Source organism: Oncorhynchus masou, unplaced genomic scaffold (genome assembly GCF_036934945.1).
Source record: "Oncorhynchus masou masou isolate Uvic2021 unplaced genomic scaffold, UVic_Omas_1.1 unplaced_scaffold_1288, whole genome shotgun sequence".
In the NCBI taxonomy this organism is placed as follows: domain Eukaryota; kingdom Metazoa; phylum Chordata; class Actinopteri; order Salmoniformes; family Salmonidae; genus Oncorhynchus; species Oncorhynchus masou.
In genome coordinates, this window is record NW_027002724.1 from 121,701 (window position 1) to 141,979 (window position 20,279).

At 45.9% G+C, this 20,279-nt stretch overlaps 1 protein-coding gene across 1 annotated transcript in view; it reads right to left on the reverse strand.

Moving 5' to 3' along the window:
* polr3a (polymerase (RNA) III (DNA directed) polypeptide A) overlaps positions 1 to 20,279 on the reverse strand; it is a 69,286-nt gene that overhangs the window by 16,121 nt on the left and 32,886 nt on the right. The window contains exons 18-24 of the mRNA XM_064958569.1: positions 17,935 to 18,053; positions 11,862 to 11,999; positions 10,771 to 10,941; positions 8,639 to 8,752; positions 2,323 to 2,409; positions 1,434 to 1,516; positions 703 to 873 (exon numbers count right to left, since the gene is read on the reverse strand). Of these exons, the coding sequence (XP_064814641.1) occupies positions 703 to 873; positions 1,434 to 1,516; positions 2,323 to 2,409; positions 8,639 to 8,752; positions 10,771 to 10,941; positions 11,862 to 11,999; positions 17,935 to 18,053 (883 nt within the window). The remainder of the gene's footprint in view (positions 1 to 702; positions 874 to 1,433; positions 1,517 to 2,322; positions 2,410 to 8,638; positions 8,753 to 10,770; positions 10,942 to 11,861; positions 12,000 to 17,934; positions 18,054 to 20,279) is intronic.

A 20,279-nucleotide genomic window follows, 5' to 3' on the forward strand; every position in this document is an offset into this window, starting at 1 on the left:
GGCTGGGTCCAAACAGCACCCTATTCCCTATACAGGGCTCTGGTCAAAAGTAGTGCACTATATAAGGAATAGGATGCCATTTGGGATTCAGCCGTATTCCTGTTCAGTCAGGAAGACAAGGAATTATTTCTGTTTTTAGGTTTTATGCTTCAGGGTGAAATTGATTGAATCTCAACTTCTCCTAGTAACTTGTAACAATGAGCAAGCCTTCATGATCCTTCTACTATAGTAGTCTGGAGAGAAAAGCGAGAGGATTTTTTTTATTTTTTTTTAACCTTTATTTTACTATTCTTATTTTCAATGACGGCCGAGGAACAGTGGGTTAACTGCCTGTTCAGGGGCAGAACGACAGATTTGTACCTTGTCAGCTCGGGGATTCGAACTTGCAACCTTTCGGTTACTAGTCCAACGCTCTACCCACTAGGCTACCCTCCCGCCCCTGATTAAAAGAGACTTCTCCAAGTCCAGCTCTGACTCACATCTGATGTTGACTGACCATCCTAAACAAAATTCCACTGCTGATTTTCATTCTTCCTCTCTAATCAAACACTGATTTAGACTTGGGACACCAGGCAGGTACAATTAAGTATCATTTAGAACAGCAAACCAGCAGTACTCTGGACCTCCAGGCTCAGATCTGAATCCTCCGGTCCTAAAGCCATTTCAAAAGGAGCTTGATAAGGGCTTTGATCCCCGACCCACCTGATGTTCTTGGAGGCGTTGATGATCTCCTTGATGCGTGGGACCCCCAGGGTGATGTTCATGGAGGCTACCCCAGCAAAGTGGAAGGTTTTCAGGGTCATCTGGGTGCCAGGCTCCCCAATGCTCTGGGCACACAGGGCTCCTACTGCTGAGCCCGGCTCCATCTGAGCTCTGGGGACACAGGCATGTAGGATGAATGGGTGAAAGTGTTACCTACCGGGGGTTCAAACCTGGTTTGACCCGCTGAGCTAAAGGACTAAGCATTAACCTGGGGAGCTAACACAAGTCTTCTGACAGATAGGATCAATAGGCATAGTGTGTCCTACAGGGGATTCAACACAAGTCTCCCAAGATACTCCTAGGCATTAGCTTGGGGATCGAACACAAGTCTCCCAAAATACTCCTAGGCATTAGCTTGGGGATCGAACACAAGTCTCCCAAAATACTCCTAGGCATTAGCTTGGGGATCGAACACAAGTCTCCCAAAATACTCCTAGGCATTAGCTTGGGGATCGAACACAAATCTTCCAAGTCTCAAGCAAGGTTACTTATCACTCCATTAACACAATCACCTGTGAGCAGTGACCACCACAGACACAACCACCTGTGAGCAGTGACCCCCACAGACACAGCCATCTGTGAGCAGTGACCACCACAGACACAACCACCTGTGAGCAGTGACCCCCACAGACACAGCCATCTGTGAGCGGTGACCCCCACAGATACAGTACCTCATGTACTTGTCCCTGCAGGTCTCCAGAAACTTCTCTAGCTGGCTGGGAGTGATGCGGTCCAACTGATACAGAACTCTGGGCTGAAACAGAGAGAGACAGAGAAACAGAGAGAGCGCGAGACAGAGAGCGCGAGACAGAGAGAGAGCGCGAGACAGAGAGAGCAACAGAGAGAGAGAGCGAGACAGAGAGAGCAACAGAGAGAGAGTGCGAGACAGAGAGAGCAACAGAGAGAGAGCGCGAGACAGAGAGTGCGAGAGACAGAGAGTACGAGAGACAGAGAGAGAGCGTGAGAGAGACAGAGAGCGCGCGAGAGAGAGAGAGACAGAGAGCGCGCGAGAGAGAGAGAGACAGAGAGTATGAGAGACAGAGTGAGAGAGAGACAGAGAGCACGAGAGAGCACGAGAGAGCGAGAGAGAGTGAGAGCGAGAGAGAGAGATCGACAGACAGAGAGAGAGAGAGAACGTGAGCAAGAGGATTTACACTGAGATTTACAGTTTTGGGCAGGCAGCGTTCTCCTGGCATTCGCCAAACCCAGATTCATCTGTTTGGACTGCCAGATGGTGAAGCGTGATTCATCACGCCAGAGAACGCATTTCCACAATTGTCACAAAAAAGCTTTGACGGTGAAAAGTTGGTAGATTTAATCATTTTATGTGGTAAATCGGTTAAAATCGGTTAAAATTGCGAGCCCTTATTTTGTAGTGATTAGACAGTTTTATATGGTAATATTGCACTGTGCCGACTGTTTTATGCAGTAATAGTGCAGTGATGGGTCCAATTTGCAAGTGCTCGCATGATATAAAGGGAACAGCTCAATCCTGGATGGACTGCTTGAAGAAGAGATGTCATTGTGACTGTGTTAAATGTAAAGGATGAAAAGGTCTACCTCGGTGGTGCCGTTGTCGTTGATGCCATATTTGTCCCTGGTCTTCTTGATTTTCTCAGATGTAGCCTTGATGAACTTTTTGATCTCCTTTGGTTGAGAGAGAAGGAGAGAGAGAGAGAACGGGAGAGTGAGATAAAGGGAGAGAGAGAGAGAGAGAGAGGGATAAAGGGAGAGAGAGAGAGGGATAAAGGGAGAGAGAGAGAGAGAGAGGGATAAAGGGAGAGAGAGAGAGAGAGGGATAAAGGGAGAGAGAGAGAGGGATAAAGGGAGAGATAGAGAGAGATAAAGAGAGAGAGAGAGAGAGAGAGAGAGAGAGAGGGATAAAGGGAGAGAGAGAGGGATAAAGGGAGAGAGAGAGGGATAAAGGGAGAGAGAGAGAGAGAGATAAAGGGAGAGAGATAAAGGGAGAGAGAGAGAGATAAAGGGAGAGAGAGAGAGAGAGAGGGATAAAGGGAGAGAGAGAGAGAGAGAGAGGGATAAAGGGAGAGAGAGAGAGAGATAAAGGGAGAGAGAGAGAGGGATAAAGGGAGAGAGAGAGGGATAAAGGGAGAGAGAGAGAGAGAGATAAAGGGAGAGAGATAAAGGGAGAGAGAGAGAGATAAAGGGAGAGAGAGAGAGGGATAAAGGGAGAGAGAGAGAGAGATAAAGGGAGAGAGAGAGATAAAGGGAGAGAGATAAAGGGAGAGAGATAAAGGGAGAGAGATAAAGGGAGAGAGAGAGAGATAAAGGGAGAGAGAGAGAAAGGGAGAGAGAGAGAGAAAGGGAGAGAGAGCCATGTCAATAACAGCTATGATAAGATGTCAATAATTCACTCCTGTTGAGATGTAACACTTCAGAAACCCAGTGGGAAAAAAACAATTTATTAAATAAATAAATAAAAAGCTGGTAGAAATGACGGTAAAGGGGTTCTAAAGTGATGGTTGTAAAGGGGTTCTAAAGTGATGGTTGTAAAGGGGTTCTAAAGGGGTTCTAAAGTGATGGTTGTAAAGGGGTTCTAAAGTGATGGTTGTAAAGGGGTTCTAAAGCGATGGTTGTGATGGTTGTAAAGGGGTTCTAAAGTGATGGTTGTAAAGGGGTTCTAAAGTGATGGTTGTAAAGGGGTTCTAAAGTGATGGTTGTAAAGGGGTTCTAACGCGATGGTTGTGATGGTTGTAAAGGGGTTCTAAAGGGGTTCTAAAGTGATGGTTGTAAAGGGGTTCTAAAGCGATGGTTGTGATGGTTGTAAAGGGGTTCTAAAGTGATGGTTGTAAAGGGGTTCTAAAGTGATGGTTGTAAAGGGGTTCTAAAGTGATGGTTGTGATGGTTGTAAAGGGGTTCTAAAGGGGTTCTAAAGTGATGGTTGTAAAGGGGTTCTAAAGCGATGGTTGTAAAGGGGTTCTAAAGCGATGGTTGTAAAGGGGTTCTAAAGTGATGGTTGTGATGGTTGTAAAGGGGTTCTAAAGGGGTTCTAAAGTGATGGTTGTAAAGGGGTTCTAAAGTGATGGTTGTAAAGGGGTTCTAAAGTGATGGTTGTAAAGGGGTTCTAAAGGGATGGTTGTAAAGGGGTTCTAAAGTGATGGTTGTGATGGTTGTAAAGGGGTTCTAAAGTGATGGTTGTGATGGTTGTAAAGGGGTTCTAAAGCGATGGTTGTAAAGGGGTTCTAAAGTGATGGTTGTAAAGGGGTTCTAAAGTGATGGTTGTGATGGTTGTAAAGGGGTTCTAAAGGGGTTCTAAAGTGATGGTTGTAAAGGGGTACTAAAGCGATGGTTGTAAAGGGGTTCTAAAGTGATGGTTCTAAAGGGGTTCTAAAGTGATGGTTGTGATGGTTGTAAAGGGGTTCTAAAGTGATGGTTGTAAAGTGATAACTCTTCAACCACTTTTGCCGCTGGGTCACTTAGTGCATAATGTAGTGTACAGACCTTGGTAAATCAAGAGAACCGTTAGGAGATCATGCTTCCACACAACACACCAGCAGAGCTGCACAGTGTAAAACTGGTCTTTCAAACACAGCACTATGCACTAGGTCAGGCTGTGCAGGACAGACAGTAACATCACAGAACAAGAAACACTCATTCCATTTCATCCACAATCCATTTAAATCAACCCTGCCAAAAACATTCTGTTGATTAAAACCCCATAACGATGCAACTCTTAGACGACTAGTAAAACAACATTCAAATCAACCGTGGATGCATTCCACAATAAAATGTATTTAAAAATTATGTACAACGGTTACATTTATTTGATCAAATCAAACCCTTACTACGATTCAACACTTGCCTGATTAGTACTGTAATCCAAACATGGGTACACACGTTGAAAAAGCCAAACTTTAGAATTGACCAAGTGACTGAATGCAGTGTTTGAAGCGGTGCTGTTGTCACGTGGTTAGTCTCACACCATTACCCAGACACGATGCACGTTAGACACCATACCTCCATATACTTCTCTGAGCCCGTGTCTGTCAAGGCCTTGACGAGGGGGACAAAGACAGAAACCGCAGAGTAAACTGGAGCAACCTGACCACGCGTTCCTTAAATCAACTCTGTGTGCGCGCACGGACGCTCACATTATTCAGCATTAAAATATGGTAATGACTAGAAACTAAAATTAAATTAACTAACGAATGGGGGGGAAACAAAAACAAAAGGTGATTATGCGGCTATCTTGAAATCAGTTAATTAGCTGATAACGGAGAGGCCTATTCATTTGAAACCAGCAGTTGTCGTAGGAGTCCTTGACCCCTGTGCTGATCTGACTTTCAACATTCCAATTAAAAGTTTATATATACAAAAAAAAAAAAAAGGGGAACGTTCCAACAATAACGATGCCAATCCTTCAGGCTTCTGTCCCCATCAACCAGTAGCAGAACTTCCAGACCCTGAGTGTGTATGACGGAACGTTGTTAAAATGGGACGTACCCCATCTGCCTCGGGAGACTAAATCACCAATATACGTAATATACCTTTAAATAACCCCCCTGGATTACAGAGCATGTACTGATGAAGAAACAGTAACAATATACACAAACCCTGTTAGAACAACATACATTATAAATGGTAATACATGTTTAAAGAAGCTTTTAATGTTTAGAGAAGCTTTTTTTTCATGCGAACATTTCTAGTCACAGTACTCATGGGACACGCCTTTATTAGGAGGCATCCTAGAGCACGGAGGTCTCATCGGACACTCCTTTATTAGGAGGAATCCTAGAGCACGGAGGTCTCATCGGACACTCCTTTATTAGGAGGAATCCTAGAGCACGGAGGTCTCATGGTACACGTCATTAAAGGAGGAATCCTAGAGCACGGAGGTCTCATGGTACACGTCTTTATTAGGAGGAATCGTAGAGCACGGAGGTCTCATGGTACACGTCATGAAAGGAGGAATCGTAGAGCACGGAGGTCTCATGGTACAGGTCATTAAAGGAGGAATCCTAGAGCACGGAGGTCTCATTGTGTCTTGTTTTTCCCCAGTGGGAGCTGTGGTGCTTTTGAGAGCGAGAGAGCGAGAGCAAGAGAGAGCGAGAGACAGAGAGAGAGAGACAGAGAGAGAGACAGAGAGAGAGACAGAGAGAGAGAGACAGAGAGAGAGAGAGAGAGAGAGAGAGAGAGACAGACAGCGACAGAGAGAGAGAGACAGCGACAGAGAGACAGAGAGAGACAGAGAGAGAGAAACAGAGAGAGACAGAGACAGAGAGAGACAGAGAGAGACAGAGACAGACAGAGACAGCGAGACAGAGAGAGAGACAGCGACAGAGAGAGAGACAGCGACAGAGACAGAGAGAGACAGAGAGAGAGAAACAGAGAGAGACAGAGACAGAGAGAGACAGAGACAGAGAGACAGAGAGAGACAGAGACACAGAGAGACAGAGAGAGAGACAGAGAGAGACAGAGACACAGAGAGACAGAGACACAGAGAGACAGAGACAGAGAGCAGGACGTGCCTCCTTGGCAGCCGGTAGCTTCTCTCTTGGCGTTCATGTGGTTCTCCCGTAGCTCACATGCCAGATCCATGATGAAACCTCTCCTGCTGACTGGCTTGTACAACACGGACGCGTTAACAGCAGCCACGTCGGGCACATTGTAGAACACCGTGTTCGGCAGATGGAAAGGCCGTCTGTACACGGTAGAGATATATAACCTTTGCGTGATTGTAGTCTGTCGTCGTCTCCCGGGTTTCTTCTTGCGGTCATTGCCGACGGCAACAGCGGGATGCATGGTGTTGAGGATGACACACTTTTATTGACACCCACACACCACTTTACCTCTCTCCATCACTGATGTGGAGTACAGCTCAGCTGGTCTGTTGTTTTGCACCGGGGGAGGGGGGCAAGCTTACCACTCTCTAAGCGTCATGGAAACGGCGGAATACACTCGTTCAGATTCTATATGGAAATCAACATGTTTTACCTACATGTGACTGAAGGATGAAATCTATAACTTGATAAATCTATAGCTGATAAATCTATGATATTTGAACGGTGGTTGAAGATCTGCTGTTGGCTGTTGATAGACCATAATATAGGTCTGTGTCCTAAATGTCACCCCAGTCCCTATATAGAGCCCAATGGGCCCAGGTTAACACTAGTCCCTATATAGAGCCCAATGGGCCCAGGTTAACACTAGTCCCTATATAGAGCCCAATGGGCCCAGGTTAACACTAGTCCATATATAGAGCCCAATGGGCCCAGGATAACACTAGTCCCTATATAGAGCCCAATGGGCCCAGGTTAACACTAGTCCCTATATAGAGCCCAATGGGCCCAGGTTAACACTAGTCCCTATATAGAGCCCAATGGGCCCAGGTTACCACTAGTCCATATATAGAGCCCAATGGGCCCAGGTTACCACTAGTCCCTATATAGAGCCCAATGGGCCCAGGTTAACACTAGTCCCTATATAGAGCCCAATGGGCCCAGGTTAACACTAGTCCCTATATAGAGCCCAATGGGCCCAGGATAACACTAGTCCCTATATAGAGCCCAATGGGCCCAGGTCAACAGTAGTGCAGCCCATAGGGAATAGGGTGCCATTTGAGGATGCTACCCAGGTCTAAGTCTCGGTCTCTACGCCGGGGTGTAACTGCTGGTAACATTGGTTTGAATGAAGAAATCTGTCAAACTTGACATTTTAATTGACTGTTGATGACTGATACAGGTCTATAGACTGGGACATTACTGTTGATGACTGATACAGGTCTAAAGGCTATAGCATTACTGTTGATGACTGATATAGGTCTAAAGGCTATAGCATTACTGTTGATGACTGATATAGGTCTAAAGGCTATAGCATTACTGTTGATGACTGATACAGGTCTAAAGGCTGGGACATTACTGTTGATGACTGATATAGGTCTATAGGCTGGGACATTACTGTTGATGACTGATATAGGTCTATAGGCTGGGACATTACTGTTGATGACTGATATAGGTCTATAGGCTGGGACATTACTGTTGATGACTGATATAGGTCTATAGGCTGGGACATTACTGTTGATGACTGATATAGGTCTATAGGCTGGGACATTACTGTTGATGACTGATATAGGTCTATAGGCTGGGATATTACTGTTGATGACTGATATAGGTCTAAAGGCTGGGACATTACTGTTGATGCCTGATATAGGTCTAAAGGCTATAGCATTACTGTTGATGACTGATATAGGTCTATAGGCTGGGACATTACTGTTGATGATTGATACAGGTCTATAGGCTATAGCATTACTGTTGATGACTGATATAGGTCTAAAGGCTGGGACATTACTGTTGATGACTGATACAGGTCTATAGGCTGGGATATTACTGTTGATGACTGATAAAGGTCTAAAGGCTATAGCATTACTGTTGATGATTGATATAGGTCTAAAGGCTATAGCATTACTGTTGATGATTGATATAGGTCTAAAGGCTATAGCATTACTGTTGATGACTGATACAGGTCTAAAGGCTATAGCATTACTGTTGATGACTGATACAGGTCTAAAGGCTATAGCATTACTGTTGATGACTGATATAGGTCTATAGGCTGGGACATTACTGTTGATGACTGATATAGGTCTAAAGGCTATAGCATTACTGTTGATGACTGATATAGGTCTAAAGGCTATAGCATTACTGTTGATGACTGATATAGGTCTATAAGCTGTAACATTACTCTTGATAATAGATCGAAAATCAATAATATAGTCTGGTCTCAAATGGCACCCTATTCCATACGGTATGCAGTGCACTACTTCAGACCAGGGCTCTGGTTAAAGTGCACTATGTAGGGAATAGGGTGCCATTTTGAATGCAAGACATAGAAGCAGTCAAGTGGATAAGTGATAGTTATTTACCTCGAGGAAACTGTCTCGGCAGCACTTGAAGTCACTCCTCATCATGATGGACTCTGCTGTCAGGACCAACTCGTTCTTACTAAGGGCTGGCTGCTCTGAACACGTATGGACAGACTGGGGGATGGAGGGATGGAGGAGGGAGAGAGGGATGGAGGGATGAGGGATAGAGGGATGGAGGGATGGAGAGGAGGGATAGAGGTATAGAGGGATGGAGAGAGGAGGGATAGAGGGAGGAGGGATATAGGGATGGAGAGAGAAGGGATGGAGAGAGGAGGGAGGGAGGATGGATAGAGGGATGAAGGGAGGAGTGATGGAGGGAAGAGGAGTGATGGAGGGATAGAGGAAGGAGGTATGGAGGGAAGAGGAGTGATGGAGGGATAGAGGGATGGAGGGAAGAGGAGTGATGGAGGGATAGAGGGATGGAGGGAAGAGGAGTGATGGAGGGATAGAGGGAGGAGGGATAGAGGTATGGAGGGAAGAGGAGTGATGGAGGGAAGGAGTGATGGAGGGATAGAGGGAGGAGGGATAGAGGTATGGAGGGATAGAGAGAGGAGGAGTGATGGAGGGATAGAGGGAGGAGGGATAGAGGTATGGAGGGATAGAGGGAGGAGGGATAGAGGTATGGAGGGATAGAGGGAGGAGGTATGGAGGGAAGAGGAGTGATGGAGGGATAGATGGAGGAGGGATAGAGGTATGGAGGGATAGAGGGAGGAGGGATAGAGGTATGGAGGGAGGAGTGCAGATGTGTTATTAGTAACTGAACGGGTGAACAAACAGCTGACCTGCATCACCAACACAGACATAGAGATGACAACATGCATGCTGGGTAAATCCTCATTTCACCGTCTGCACATTCTGAAGCCTGGCACTTTGAAATGTAGGCTTGTTATTGTTATTGTTGCCATACTGACGACAGGTGAGGTCTAAGAGAATAATGGGTGTGTGTCTCTGTGTGCGTGTGTGTGTCTCTGTGTCTCTGTTTGTGTGTCTCTGTTTGTGTGTCTCTGTGTGTGTGTCTCTGTGTGTGTGTCTCTGTGTGTGTGTCTCTGTGTGTGTGTCTCTGTGTGTGTGTCTCTGTGTGTGTGTGTCTCTGTGTGTGTGTCTCTGTGTGTGTGTGTCTCTGTGTGTGTGTGTCTCTGTGTGTGTGTGTCTCTGTGTGTGTGTGTCTCTGTGTGTGTGTGTCTCTGTGTGTGTGTCTCTGTGTGTGTGTGTCTCTGTGTGTGTGTGCGCGCTTGCGTGTGTCTCTGTGTGTGTGTGTGTGCGCGCTTGCATGTGTCTCTGTGTGTGTGTGTGTGTGTCTCTCTCTGTGTGTGTGTGTGTGTCTCTGTGTGTGCGTCTGTCTCTGTGTGCGTCTGTCTCTGTGTGCGTCTGTCTCTGTGTGCGTCTGTCTCTGTGTGCGTCTGTCTCTGTGTGCGTCTGTCTCTGTGTGCGTCTGTCTCTGTGTGCGTCTGTCTCTGTGTGCGTCTGTCTCTGTGTGCGTCTGTCTCTGTGTGCGTCTGTCTCTGTGTGCGTCTGTCTCTGTGTGCGTCTGTCTCTGTGTGCGTCTGTCTCTGTGTGCGTCTCTCTGTGCGCGTCTCTCTGTGCGCGTCTCTCTGTGCGCGTCTCTCTGTGCGCGTCTCTCTCTGTGTGTCTCTCTCTGTGTGTGTCTCTCTCTGTGTGTGTCTCTCTCTGTGTGTGTCTCTCTCTCTGTGTGTCTCTCTGTGTGTGTCTCTCTGTGTGTGTCTCTCTGTGTGTGTGTCTCTCTGTGTGTGTGTCTCTCTCTGTGTGTGTCTCTCTGTGTGTGTGTCTCTCTGTGTGTGTGTCTCTCTGTGTGTGTGTCTCTCTCTGTGTGTGTGTCTCTCTCTGTGTGTGTGTCTCTCTCTGTGTGTGTGTCTCTCTCTGTGTGTGTGTCTCTCTCTGTGTGTGTGTCTCTCTCTGTGTGTGTGTCTCTGTGTGTGTGTGTGTCTCTGTGTGTGTGTGTCTCTGTCTGTGTGTGTCTCTCTCTGTGTGTGTGTGTGTCTCTGTGTGTGTGTGTGTCTCTGTGTGTGTGTGTGTCTCTGTGTGTGTGTGTGTCTCTGTGTGTGTGTGTCTCTGTGTGTGTGTGTGTCTCTGTGTGTGAGATGAAGTAGTGCCGCAACGTGTGTGTGACTCACCCGGATGTTGTCCAGGACTCTGTTGAACTCCAACGGTTCATCTTTCCCCTCCATGGCGGCCGGGTCCAGGCCGTCCCCCCCGTAGACAAACTGGATGATGTCCCCAGTGGAGCTCCGTACCGTCAGATCATACTGGGAACACAGGTCCTCCAGCGACTTCACCAGACGCCTCTGTTGACACACAACACATCCACCACAGAAGAATCAGATCAGAGGACGACTCCAACAACAGATATGCCTCGTTAATCCTGCTTGTTGTGTCACCGTGTGTGTGTGTGTGTGTGTGTGTGTGTGTGTGTGACCACTCAACACCCTTCCTCTGCTTTGTGTCATTAGTCAGATGGTGAGCTGTTCTGATCTGAACACATCAACAACACACCCCTAAGGATCCTCAACTCTGGACCACCAAGCCAGTTCCACTGCATGTTGTTTTCACTGTAATGATCAGGGCCTGATTTAGACCTGGGACACCAGGTGGGGTGATATTAATGATCAGGGCCTGATTTAGACCTGGGACACCAGGTGGGGTGATATTAATGATCAGGGCCTGATTTAGACCTGGGACACCAGGTGGGGTGATATTAATGATCAGGGCCTGATTTAGACCTGGGACACCAGGTGGGGTGATATTAATGATCAGGGCCTGATTTAGACCTGGGACACCAGGCTGGGGGTGATATTAATGATCAGGGCCTGATTTAGACCTGGGACACCAGGCGGGGTGATATTAATGATCAGGGCCTGATTTAGACCTGGGACACCAGGTGGGGTGATATTAATGATCAGGGCCTGATTTAGACCTGGGACACCAGGCGGGGTGATATTAATGATCAGGGCCTGATTTAGACCTGGGACACCAGGTGGGGTTATATTAATGACCAGGTAGAACAGAAAGCCAGCAGGTTCCGGACCTCATAGGGTCAGAGTTGAATAGTCCTGCCCTAGGAGATAACTACTCAAGAGGGAGCCTGATAAGATTTAGATTTGTCGGGAGCACACGTTGTTCCCTCTTTTCTTTAATACAAGCAGAGAGCAGAGGGTGTTGGGTACGGTGCAGCAGGCAGCAGCCCAGCGGTGTGTGTGTGTGTTACCTGCATGTATCCGGTCTCAGCTGTTTTAACGGCGGTGTCCACCAAGCCCTCTCGACCAGCCATAGTGTGGAAAAAGAACTCTGTCGGCGTCAGGCCTGAATAAAAGCTGTCAGCTACAAACCCTTTAGCCGCAGGGAGCTGTGAGACGACACACAGAGAGAGAGAGAGAGAGGTGTTACATCATTATAAAAGGCCCCAACACCCAATTCACTATTACTGTAGAGTGCACTACTTCTGACCAGGGCCCTACAGAGCCTTTAGCCACAGGAAGCTGTGACACAACACACAGAGAGAGAGAGAGAGAGAGAGGTGTTACATCATTATAAAAGGCCCTGGACGAGTCCCAAAATGGCACCCTATTCACTATTACTGTAGCGTGCACTACTTCTGACCAGGGCCCTACAGAGCCTTGGTCAACAGTAGTGCACTAAGTAGGGAAAAGGGTTGCCATTTTGGGATTCATCCCCTGTCAGAGCAAACAAATGAAAACAGGGCTCTGACTGAGCCAGCTGGAGATGTTGTTTACTGCTCGGAAAGAGAAACATCTATGAACGTATGAACGTTTTTCAACTCTTGGCCTACAATTTCTGCCGGTTCGAGAAAATCTAATTGACATAAATCCCCATCGCAATCCATCTGTTGAACCTAGAGATTGTTTTTTGCATCAGGCTGTGTGTGTCTCAATCCGCCGCATCCCAACTAGTCTCCCAGCCCCTGCCGTTGAATAATATCCCCACAGCACGATGCTGCCACCACCATGCTTCACCGTAGGGATACTGACAGGTTTCCTCCAGATGTGAAGCTTGGCATTCAGGCAAAAAAAAAAAATTTCAATCTTGGTTTCATCAGGTCAGAGAATCTTATTTCGCATGGTCAGAGTCCTTTAGGTGCCTTTTGGCAAACTTCAAACGGGCTGTCATGTGCTTTTTACTGAGGAGTGGCTTCTGTCTGGCCACTCTACCATAAAGGCCTGATTGGTGGAGTGCTGCAGAGATGGTTGTCCTTCTGGAAGGTTCCATCTCCACAGGGGAACTCTGGAGCTTTGTCAGAGTAACCATCGGGTTCTTGGTCACTTCCCTGACCATGGCCCTTCTCCCCTGATTGCTCAGTTTGGCCAGGCGGCCAGCTCCAGGAAGAGTCTTGGTGGTTCCAAACTTCTTCCATTTAAGAATGATGGTGGCCACTGTGTTCTTGGGGACCTTCAATGCTGCCGACACATTTTGGTACCTTTCCCCAAATCTGTGCCTCGACACAATCCTGTCTCGGAGCTCTACGCACAATTCCTTCGACCCCATGACTTGGTTTTTGCTCTGACGTGCACTGTCAACTGTGGGACCTTATATAGACAGGTGTTTACCTTTCCAAATCATGTCCAATCAGTTGAATTTACCACAGATTGAATCCAATGAAGTTGTAGAAACATCTCAAGGATGATCAATGGAAACAGGATGCACCTGAGCTCAATTTAGAGTCTCATAGCAAAGGGTCTGAATACTTACGTGAATAAGGTATTTCTGTTTATTTGCAAAAACTTGTTTCCGCTTTGTCATTATGGGGTATTGTGTGTAGATTGATGAGGGGCAAAAAATAATTTCATTAATTTTTAGAATAAGACTAACTTAGACTAAATAAGACTAATAAGACTAACTTAGACTAAATAAGACTAATAAGACTAACTTGACTAAAAGTCAAGGGGTCTGAATACTTTCTGATTGAACTGTATATGATAAAAGCTACTGCACATTAGGCATCGACAGAAAACCAAAAGCCCGTTGATATAGCTAGCTCTATGATCTCTTGGGTAAATAGATGAAACCAGCTTCCCTGTAGGCTAATCTTTTTGAGTGTGAACGGTATTAATGTAGCCTACTGTATTTTTTAAATTTTACCTTTATTTAATCAGGCAAGTCAGTTAAGACAGCCTGGGAACAGTGGGTTAACTGCCTGTTCAGGGGCAGAACGACAGATTTGTACCTTGTCAGCTCGGGGGTTTGAACTTGCAACCTTCCGGTTACTAGTCCAACACTCTAACCACTAGGCTACCCTGCCATGTACATTGTTCAAACCATGACAAAGCAAGGAGAGAACATGTCATTCTGGTGCTGCACATGCAGACTATAAAGTTAAAAGTAAAAATATATTTTGAAATATAATAGGGCCTATTTGTATAATTAGTAGACTGACACATATATACCTTTCATAATATTTCCCATTGTTATTAGTCTACCACCTCGTTCCCTCGAGTGCTGCTTCAATTCTTCCTCGCGTTAAACAGTCAAATAAAAGGAAATACAGCATTTACGTTTCCTTATCGGCATCATTCTAACGCCATCCTTGAATATAGGACTAGAATTAGATGGCTGTCACTTCTCTTCACGTAGTTATGGGTCTGAATTAATAACTGCTCTAGCCTACCACCATCTGAATGGTTATGGGTCTGAATTAATAACTGCTAGTGTCTACCACCATCTGAATGGTTATGGGTCTGAATTAATAACTGCTATAGTCAACCACCATCTGAATGGTTATGGGTCAGAATTAATAACTGCTATAGTCTACCACCATCTGAATGGTTATGGGTCTGAATTAATAACTGCTATAGTCTACCACCATCTGAATGGTTATGGGTCTGAATGGTTATGGGTCTGAATTAATAACTGCTATAGTCTACCACCATCTGAATGGTTATGGGTCTGAATTAATAACTGCTATAGTCTACCACCATCTGAATGGTTATGGGTCTGTATTAATAACTGCTATAGTCTACCACCATCTGAATGGTTATGGGTCTGTATTAATAACTGCTATAGTCTACCACCATCTGAATGGTTATGGGTCTGAATTAATAACTGCTCTAGCCTACCACCATCTGAATGGTTATGGGTCTGAATTAATAACTGCTCTAGCCTACCACCATCTGAATGGTTATGGGTCTGAATTAATAACTGCTCTAGCCTACCACCATCTGAATGGTTATGGGTCTGAATTAATAACTGCTCTAGCCTACCACCATCTGAATGGTTATGGGTCTGAATTAATAACTGCTATAGTCTACCACCATCTGAATGGTTATGGGTCTGTATTAATAACTGCTACAGTCTCCCACCATCTGAATGGTTATGGGTCTGAATTAATAACTGCTATAGTCTACCCCCATCTGAATGGTTATGGGTCTGTATTAATAACTGCTATAGTCTACCACCATCTGAATGGTTATGTGTCTGTATTAATAACTGCTATAGTCTACCACCATCTGAATGGTTATGGGTCTGTATTAATAACTGCTATAGTCTACCACCATCTGAATGGCTATGGGTCTGAATTAATAACTGCTATAGTCTACCACCATCTGAATGGTTATGGGTCTGAATTAATAACTGTTATAGTCTACCACCATCTGAATGGTTATGGGTCTGAATTAATAACAGTTATTGTCTACCACCATCTGAATGGTTATGGGTCTGAATTAATAACTGCTATAGCCTACCACCATCTGAATGGTTATGGGTCTGAATGGTTATGGGTCTGAATTAATAACTGCTATAGTCTACCACCATCTGAATGGTTATGGGTCTGAATTAATAACTGCTATAGTCTACCACCCAATGCACATTCACTCTTCTTTCAAACTACCCATCAGTTCTATTGGCTGCTGTATTTAACATTCAGCAAATAGAAATGCTAAAATAGAAACGCTAAAATAGCAAGCTATTCTAGCCTAGCTTTGCCTGCATGGAAGTCCTAGAAGTCAGGAGTGTTTTTTAAGGAGAAACCAGCGGCCGACAGGTGCCTGCATATTGCGCAAGAGACAGAGGCTGTCAGCTAGAAGCTTATCATATATAACCCATTAAATATAAAAGGCTAATAACTGCATTGAATTTATTACCTGAAAGAGGTGGGCTCAGACATCTATAAAATGGGGCTATATATATATATATCAATCTAGAACAGGATTATCTATGTTGGATGCAATTTGAATGGAGATGATGGAGAGAGACTGAGACAGGGCTCCACTGGTTCATAGCAACAATATGCCTGTGATAGGTATGCTTTAAAACTGATTTAGGCCGTCTGTCTCCCCCCCCCCTCGAGACGGGCCGTCTGTCTCCCCCCCCCCTTGAGACGGGCCGTCTGTCCCCCCCTGAGATGGGCCACCTGTCCCCCCCCCCACCCTGAGATGGGCCACCTGTCCCCACACTGAGATGGGCCGCCTGTCCCCCCTGCCCCCCCCGTCTGTCCCCCCCCCCCACACTGAGATGGGCCGCCTGTCCCCACACTGAGATGGGCCGCCTGCCCCCCCGAGACGGGCCGCCTGTCCCCCCCCTGATTCCTCATCGGAGGCCGTAGAGAAGCCAGATGTAGACATGGCATATTATTAAGCAGTTCCATTTCATGCTGTTCGTTTAAATAAGTTATAATTTACCATTTTTTCCGCAGTTATTTATTCCTCCCCCCAAAAAATGTAGATGTTTTGGGAGGTAAATTCCAGTAAATCTTGGTAACGGGGTGCCTGCCATTAAACCCTAATGCTGACTGCAGCAATGTCCACCAGAGCTGTTGCCAGAGAATATAAATGCTAATTTCTCTACCTTAAGCCGCCTCCAACATCGTTTTAGAGAATTTGGCAGTACTTCTAACCGGCTTAACTGTAACCACGCCAGCCGAGGATCTCCACACCTGGTTTCGTCATCTACGGGATCGTCGGAGACCAGCCACCTAGACAGCTGATGAAACTGTGGGTTTGAACAACTGAAAAAATGTCTGCGCAAACTGTCAGAAACCATCTCATCTACGTGCTCGTCTTCCTCACCAGGGTCTTGACCTGACTGCTGTTCGGCACCATAAATCGACTTCAGTGGGCAAATGCTCACATCGGCGGCCACTGGCAGGCTGGAGAAGTGTGCTCGTCGCGGATTAATTCAATTGTCCTGGGCAGATGGCAGACAGCGTGTACCGCGTTGTGAGGACGAGCGGTTTGCTGATGTCAATGTTGTGAACAGAGTGCCCCATGGTGGCGATGGGGTTATGCAAATTGATTTTTACCGATGGCAATTTGAATGCACAGAGATAACGTGACGAGATCCTGGAGGTCCATTGTCGTGCCATTCATCTACCACCATTCACCTCATGTTTCAGCATGATAATGCAGAGCCACATGACGCAACGATCTGTAAACTATTCCCGGGAAGCTGAAAATGTCCTAGTTCTTCAATGGCCTGCATACTCAACAGACATGTCAACCATTGAGCATGTTTGGGATGCTCTGGATCGACAGTTCCAGCCAATATCCAGCAACTTTGCACAGCCATTGAAGTGGAGTGGAGCAACATTCCACAGGCCACAAATCAACAGCCTGATCAACTCTATGTGAAAGAGATGTGTCACGCTGCATGAGGCAAATGGTGGTCACACCAAATACTGACTGGTTTTCTGATCCACACCCCTACTTTTATTTAAAGGTATCTGTGGCCAACAGATGCAAATCAAATCAAATCTTATTTGTAACATACACATGGTTAGCAGATGTTAATGCAGTCGGTATTTACAGTCATGTGAGATCCATAGATTAGATCCATAGATTAGATCCATAGATTAGACCCATAGATTAAATCCATAGATTAAACCCATAGATTAAACCCATAGATTAAACCCATAGATTAGATCCATAGATTAGATTCATAGATTAGATCCATAGATTAGATCCATAGATTAGGGGCCTAATGAATTTATTTACATTGACTGATCTCCTTATATGAACTGTAACTCAGTAAAAATCATGTTAAATGGCTGCATGTGTAATTGTATCTACTTCCATTGTCCTCCAGGAGTGGCTTCAGTTCCTCAGTTGTGTCCCAAATGTCCCCCTATTTCCTACAATGCACTCCTTTTGACCAGAACCCTATCAGTCGCCTGGTCAAAAGGAGTGCACTATGAAATAGGCTGTCATTTGGGCGATAGCCCAGCCTAATCTCTTCATGTTATGAATGAATGAATGAATGAAGCCTTCGAGACTCCAGACAGTCATAATGGTGATTTCAGCGGGTTTAATAAACGGCCTTGAGGAGGTTCTTACTTTAGAGTGCTTCTCAAAGTGTGGCAGCGAGCGGTTCTCAAAGCCGTCGGGCACTCGAGAGCCGCTTATAGCCTGCTGGCCCACGCAGGCGATCATCTGGGAGATGTTGATGAAGGATCCTATGGAAGGGAAAATGAAAGGGAGGAAGAAATAAGACCATTAGCGTTACTGAATCATCACCTCAAACAACAAACAAATCCTAAGCATTCTACCATATTCAGGGAAAAGTAGGCAGCCAGAACGGCTCATAGGAGAAGAATCTCGTGTCTCCTCAGGACACCCCCTGGACAGGACACTAGTCTATCACCTCAGGACACCCCCTGGACAGGACACTAGTCTATCCCCTCAGGACACCCCCTGGACAGGACACTAGTCTATCTCCTCAGGACACCCCCTGGACAGGACACTAGTCTATCACCTCAGGACACCCCCTGGACAGGACACTAGTCTATCTCCTCAGGACACCCCCTGGACAGGACACTAGTCTATCTCCTCAGGACACCCCCTGGACAGGACACTAGTCTATCTCCTCAGGACACCCCCTGGACAGGACACTAGTCTATCACCTCAGTACACCCCCTGGACAGGACACTAGTCTATCACCTCAGGACACCCCCTGGACAGGACACTAGTCTATCACCTCAGTACACCCCCTGGACAGGACACTAGTCTATCTCCTCAGGACACCCCCTGGACAGGACACTAGTCTATCACCTCAGTCCACCCCCTGGACAGGACACTAGTCTATCACCTCAGTACACCCCCTGGACAGGACACTAGTCTATCACCTCAGGACACCCCCTGGACAGGACACTAGTCTATCCCCTCAGTACACCCCCTGGACAGGACACTAGTCTCACCTCAGGACAACCCCTGGACAGGACACTAGTCTACCACAACACCATCGAGTCACACACTCTAACCACAACACCATCGAGTCACACACTAACCACAACACCATCGAGTCACACACTAACCACAACACCATTGAGTTGGACCATATACAGCTACTGCCAATAATCAATGAATACATGAGAAATGTAGCAGGGGGAAAAGACATAATGGAGAGATGTTGATGAGAGTCTACAGCAGGGAGAAGAGGCATGATGATGGAGAGATGTTGATGAGAGTCTACAGCAGGGAGAAGAGACATGATGACGGAGAGATGTTGATGAGAGTCTACAGCAGGGAGAAGAGACATGATGACGGAGAGATGTTGATGAGAGTCTACAGCAGGGAGAAGAGACATGATGACGGAGAGATGTTGATGAGAGTCTACAGCAGGGAGAAGAGACATGATGATGGAGAGATGTTGATGAGAGTCTACAGCAGGGAGAAGAGACATGATGATGGAGAGATGTTGATGAGTCTACAGCAGGGAGAAGAGACATGATGGAGAGATGTTGATGAGTCTACAGCAGGGAGAAGAGACATGGAGAGATGTTGCTGAGTCTACAGCAGGGAGAAGAGACATAATGATGGAGAGATGTTGATGAGACTCTACAGCAGGGAGAAGAGACATGATGGGGAAAGGATTTAAGGGCATTTACCATTACACTAACTTGTTTACCTTAAACCAGGGGTAGGGAGACTAGATTCAGCCCCGGGGAACTGATTTTTGTCAGAGTGAATGGTCAGGAGGACCTGACCAGAACTATAATAATTTTGAACTCTGCAAATTGACAACTAAAACCCAAAACAACGTCATACCTTGATGACATCGGGACAAGATCACGTCTCTTTTTTCTTTATTCGTTGGAATACTTGGGAAAAGATTTCCTGAATTAAACTCATTTTTTTAGCTGAAAATCCGGGTGATTTTACAGTCATTTTTACAACAAAAAAAGTCGCAGGCCGGTTTTTTAAACCAGCCCGCCTGTCGCCGACCCCAGCCTTAAACCCATGGGCTGGTTTCCTGGACACAGACTAAGCTTTTGAAATCTGTGGAGAATCTCCATTGAGCATATTTTTTAGTGCTGGACAATAAACTATACTGTAAATCCTACCATAAACAGATAATTAAAGAGCCTAAAGCAGGGAAAAAATTAAATAAGGCTAATATAAATGGCTATATTAGCATACAGGTCAGCTACAGGTCAGTACTACCCCAAATAATCCATAAAACAAACGTGTAGCCTAGCTGTTCCCATGACAACAACGCTCTAATGGCCAATAAAATCAGAGAGAATCAGGAAGTCTTAGTTGAAGTGAATAAGAACCACTTAGTCCTTATCATTAGAAGTGGGTACAGGCAGAGCTCCTGACATGTGATTAGTGTATGTGTGTGTGTGACAGTGTGTGTATGGTAAAGGCAGAATTTAACCTCCGCGGCTGGTTAGTTGACC